The 6,000-nt window shown below is 32.6% G+C and overlaps 1 protein-coding gene across 1 annotated transcript; it reads right to left on the bottom strand.

Annotated features, from left to right (window-relative positions):
• Positions 1-4,648: 4,648 nt before the first annotated feature.
• On the bottom strand, positions 4,649-5,342 carry LOC133283973 (uncharacterized protein At5g65660). Its single transcript, XM_061480907.1, has 2 exons — positions 4,947-5,342; positions 4,649-4,832 (listed from the first exon to the last, which is right to left on the bottom strand). Exons 1-2 carry the CDS (start codon positions 5,175-5,177, stop codon positions 4,662-4,664), a joined length of 402 nt encoding a protein of 133 aa, XP_061336891.1. The 5' UTR covers positions 5,178-5,342; the 3' UTR covers positions 4,649-4,661.
• Positions 5,343-6,000: the final 658 nt, after the last annotated feature.

Below are 6,000 nucleotides of genomic sequence, written 5' to 3'. Positions count from 1 at the left end.
AATTTATTTACACCCGTGGAATGACAAACGTCCGTACGGTCAAAATCCTTGCTACTTCTCTAGAATGTAAATGAAACAAAAAAGGAATGCCTGCAGGTTGCTCTCGTCACCGTGGTCATCCCCGATGCTCTTTTATACATACATGCAAATGGAATAAAAATGTATGATAAAGACAAAGCAAATGCAATGTCCATTAATTTGAGAGTTTGAAACTATTATTAGATGTTAAAATGTCAAAAAATTAGTTGGTAAGAAACTTTACAATTTCAAATATATACTAGATTAAGAAAGTGTTTGTAGCCAATAAGTATAGTTTAGTTGGTTATAACATAAGTTGAGGAGGTGATAAGAGAATTTATATTTAATTCTCATTCAAATATATTTTGAGGGGAAATATTATAGTTACTATATCTTTTTCTTACTATCTTTTACTACTAAATCTTAACTATTAATTTTTGTCAATCTAATGATTATAATTTATTGGGTCATACTTATTAATTTCTAATAAATTATAACCGTTAGATTGACGGAAATCAACGATTAATATTTGGTAATAAGAGGTGATAAGAAAAAGAAGTAGTAAATATAACATATCCCATTTTTTGGGAAGGGGCAAAAGAATTAAAGTTTGGAAACCAACTCGTCTCAAAAAAATAATAAAAATTGGTATAAAAAAAAGTGAGTTTGTGAGTTGACCTCAATACTTTACCCATTTACAATTTCATACGGTATTCTATTAGAGTTTGTATGAATGTGTTTCAATGGCATACATACAATATTTTTTTATTTTTTTTTGTAATAAGCATACATACAATTTAATCTCTAATAAGTACTACTGATCATGTTTTGTCCCCTAAAAAATTAACGTTTCCTCAATATTTTTAATTTTATGTCTTACTTATTGGAATTTTGTGAGTGTTAAGAACTTTGGGATACACCACCCCAAAAGCTAGCTCAGGGGGTGGGAGTGCCAAGGCCTTATAAAAGTCATATTAGTTGCCCATCTAATCAATGTGGGACTATATATCTCAACACGCCCCCTCACGCAAGAGCCCATTGGGCTTGAAGAGTGGACAATGCAACAGGCCCAGTCTACCTGAGTTAAGAAATGCCACAAGAGAAAGTGGGGGGCGGCGAGACTCTGATACCATGTAAAGAACCTTGGGATACACCACCTCAAAAGCTAGCTCAAGGGGTGGGAGTGCCCAAGGCCTTATAAAGGCCATATTAATTGTTCATCTAATCAATGTAGGACTATATATTTCAACAGTGAGTTCATGGAAATGATAATTTGAGAAGACTAAAGAACTAGAATTTATTTCAATAACTAATTTACAATACACATTCTCTTTGATCAACTAGTTTATTTAGTTTACGAGAAATTATGGACGCCTTCTTCATATTCAACTGCAATAAAATTACTAATTTGAGGTAAATTAGGAGAAGACATAAATAACAACGAATTAAGATATTGTTGGGGAATGCTTCCCTTTCCATCTTCCTGAAAAGAAGTTACATAATCACCAAATTAGTAAATTACAATGCTGAGTGTTTAATTACAATTTATAGTATTGGGCTGATTTCATTCATCTATGCTTATTTATACATACACTGTAGTTTATCATAAACTAATAATTCAAAATGATTAATTTGATTAAGTTACGCATGTACTGATTCAAAAATTTGTATAAATAAAAGTAATTATTTTTCAAAATAAACTAATTTAAACAAGCATATTATCTTAAACAAGAAATGTTATGATTTTTTTTAATAATACATAAGGCCTACCTTTGGTGGGCTTGGCCGAAGAGGCTATGATATGACACGAGAAAAATAATGAGAGAAAAGAAAGAAAAAATTAAGATAGAAAGCAACCCTATCTTTAATAGTGCATTCAGTTCCAATATAATGTTAAAAAACTGAACTGACAAATTCGAACAATCACCAAATAAAATCCGTTACTATAATCAGAGACAATAAACTATATGCAAGTCCTAAAGTGGTCAAAATCATACAAAGCGAGTCAATGCATGTGAGCTAGGACGACAAGTATCACTCACATGAAAGACAGGGAGGTAGGAGTCAAATACCCTCCTCCACACATCACCAATTTATTTCACAGCTTCTTTCTCAGGAATGATGTCTAGTGCCAATTCACCATTAGAAAATTTATAAGGATAGTGAACCCACATGTTTAAACCTTAATTACTTCCAATTCTACTTTACAAGGGCATTAACGAAGTCTACTTAGATAAGTGATCTATCTCTACATAAATTTGTCTACGTATCATTCTAAGATCAATTAACAAGTCCTTCGTAAGGCTAGTTAACTACATCAATTATCTTAATCATATCGCTGCTACTCTTACTCGATTTTGAGACCCAACAGGATTAATGAAAAGAATAACAGTTTCTATTCTCCAGCTATATGCACAACTACACATGCCAGGAAACAACATGAATCTCAAGAGCAAGTACGCACTAGCAGTCATTATTTAAAGATCACATGTTATCACTCACAGCTTAGAGCATCACAAAACATTCATATCAAGTATATATATATATATATATCTATATAAAATCTCCCTTACAATCCATAGGAAATATAATTGATAAGCAATCATTAATTCAAGTAGCAATTCACTATTTCACACATAGTGCTCAGGCACAAGTATACCCCATGATAACCATGATCGTGCACACACATCTTGCGTGACAGTGAGTTGATCAGGCTCACCACCTAGCAAGGAAATGGGCACAACCATACTTAATATTGGGTACTACCACTACCATCACACCTAAAACTTCCACTATTTTCTTTTTGAATAATAAAACAAAAAATGTACAATTGTACATTATAATATTCTACACTTTTTTTCAAATAAACAAATATATAAAAATAATGAAATATTTTTTTTAATGTATAAACAGTGTTACTCTTGTATTTATCTGTAATGGGGTGTGGGGACAGGTTTTGTGCGGACTGTCAGAGGCCCACTTGGCAACTTGTGAATCCAATGATCAAAAGTTCAAAATCAAGGCACTGAAGAGAAGAAGAAGATGTGAAAAGTGATATGTACTGGCAATAATCACGGAAGGGTACACACATTCCTGATACAGCGAAAAATAAAACCGCGTGCTCTCTAAGCCACAGTGAATTTTTTTATATTTTTTTAGTAAAAAAGCCACAGTGAAATTAGGTCACGAAAAAAGCAATTTGGTTTTGGGTCCCTGTTTGCAACATAATTCTTTGCGGGTCATTATGTTTTCCAACAACCTCACCCCTTTAGTATGTTGAAAATTCGTGACATGCCCCACCAGGTCTTATAGTTTTACACGTTTCGTACCCTTATTTTTATGCTTTTTCTGTCACACAAGTGAAGTGATGAGTCAAATACGTGCTATATATAATAATGTACGGATTTTTTGTTATTAGTTCCATTGGCGTGGTTGATGGGATCATTGACCTATCTCAACTATACTAAATATTTCAGTATATGTAGGGCACCTTCCCATTTCGATCCATGACTGGATTGATCCAAAAATACCTTGAGATCCATAGATTTGTATTGGCTATTTATTATCTTTAATTATGAGAATTTTAATTGGGTTCCATTTTGATTGGAAGAACATGCATCTTTATTTTTACTTTCTTTTTTATTTTTTACGTTTGGCTTTAGGCAAATCTGCACTCTGCAGCTCCATTGCGAATATAGCATTCTTAGAATGGAGGGGCAATATCTGTTTCTTTATTTAAGAATGGTTGATAAAAGTAAAGCTGAGATTTATTTATTTATTGTGATAAGGCTCATATTGTTATACCACATAATTTTTGTATCAGCCGAAAAAGACAAATGTAGGGCCAATATCTGCCGCTTCATTTTTTATTTTAAGCTGAAAGCCAAGGAAAAAGCCCAATTGGAGGTTTCAATAAATAAAAACAGTTTTAGTATTATAAAATAGGGTTTAATATATCTTGAAGATAATTTATCTTTAATGAATTCAAATTAATTTTTGAGGTTAAGAAAATGTATTTTATAATTTTAAAATATTCTAGAATTATATTAATCTTTATTATTATAATTTTTAATCTTTTAACTCTAAAATAATATCATTTTAATTTTTTATTAAAAAAAAATTTATTTTCGGCACCATTAAACTCAATAATAAGAAATATATTTCTAGTACACAAAAAAATAAGTAAAATTTATTAAAAAAAAAATTCACTTTTTTTTATAACGTACGCAACAAATTACCTTTTACAACTTTACAAACACATTCCCTTAAAACAATAGTTACACCGAAGAACACAAGTATCGAATCAAATGAAATGGTCATAACATGGGAATTGACCTGCTATCTACGTTTTCTTTCCCCCTTCTTAACCGCCTTTTAACGGATCATGCGACAATATACATAATATGAGAAAAATATTTTTTTTTGAACTAACACTCATATTTGTTAAAATTATTAATTATTATTTAATATATAAATTAAAAAAAAATCACACTTTCTTTCAGTAATTTTTTTTTCACACAATAAAATACAATAATTTTAACTAAAACGATACAATTTTATATCTTTAAAAAAAAAATCTCAATTTATATCTATTCACAGCAAATTAAATGATAAATAATGAACATGCTCTGGTTGCTAATAGCCTAATACAAAGGCACCGGCAGTCGCGGTGGTTTTGGCGGTGGCTTCTCCACGGTGACAATGATCTTCTCCGGCCGTGACGGCTGGCACGGGCAAGGCATGGCTATGAAGGTTGGTACCTCATTGCCGGGCATCAACACAGGCAAGCTCTGGTCCTTGCTTTGCTTGAATTCCTGGCCACCAACATAAAAAATGGAAATGAAAATTCAAAATTATATATAACTAATTAATGTTTCTTTGTTCTGCTAGCTAGCTAGTGAGTGAGTGAGAGAATATAAAAGAGATACCGTGGAATCAAACTTGGATTTGGAGGGTGAGGATTGGGTGTGGGAGTCTCCATCGTGGGGATCCGAGAAAGATTGACGGAATGAACGGAACTTGTCCCAGTGGTAGCAGCATGAGAAGATGCCACTCAAGCTGAAGATTATGATCAAGAGTAGTGCAGTTCCTAAAGGGAAGCCCAGGGACGGTCGAGATGTGTCCACGCGTGGTGGCGAAAGATCTTGGCGCTCCATCATCCACACTTGAACGAACCCCTCCTTGCTGCTTGTGTTTTAACTGCTACTGTCTGTTGTGGTTGTTGACTTGTTGTTGTTGTTCCTACACTCATGTATATGAAGGGGAACGACAAGACAAAATTAAGGGATATGAATTGAAGAAAGTGAAATAAATTAGAAGGAATGGGGAAGGTGAATGGAGTGTGATAATGTTGGGGGAAAGGGTAGGATATATAGACACTTGTGACTTGTGAGAGAGGGTTTAGAGAGAGAGAAGAGAAGAGAAGTGAGGTAGGTCTGGGTAGCTCCTGTGTGAAGATACAATATTAACCTTATGTCATGTCTGGGCCATGGTACGAAAGATCAGTAGGGTCCACTGCTTTAATGGTGAGGAATTAATTACCGGTGACAACTTCTAACGGCGAGTTTCTAAACAGTTAATAAATTTTAAAATTTTTCATTTGTAGCATTTTTTTTTATTCTTATCTTCTTGAACGACTTAAATATTAAAAAAAAAAATTATCACAAGTATTTATTGAAGGTACAAATTTGTAATTACGTTTTAGTTTCGAAAATAAGAGTCAAACCATCATTTACTTTCATTAAATAATGTAACCACTATATTTGTTTTTTTGTTTTTTTTTTGGGTAATAAACCACTATATTTGTTAGTTGCAAGGGAAGTGTAAAAAATGATTAAACACTTTGACGTGAAAATATTATTTTCGTTTTGTAAATGATGTTATTTAGTATGGATACTGGAATAAAGAAGAAAAAAACAGAGAGAGAGAGAGAGAGAGTTGTGGCAAACAAGAAATTGACTTTGAAGTTTGAACTTCAATAGG

This window comes from Gastrolobium bilobum, unplaced genomic scaffold (genome assembly GCF_033153095.1).
Source record: "Gastrolobium bilobum isolate Gb01-03AN ecotype WA unplaced genomic scaffold, APGP_CSIRO_Gbil_v1 utg1266, whole genome shotgun sequence".
Classification (NCBI taxonomy): domain Eukaryota; kingdom Viridiplantae; phylum Streptophyta; class Magnoliopsida; order Fabales; family Fabaceae; genus Gastrolobium; species Gastrolobium bilobum.
Note: the sequence above shows the minus strand (reverse complement) of the source record. Positions and strands in the feature narration are given on the sequence as shown.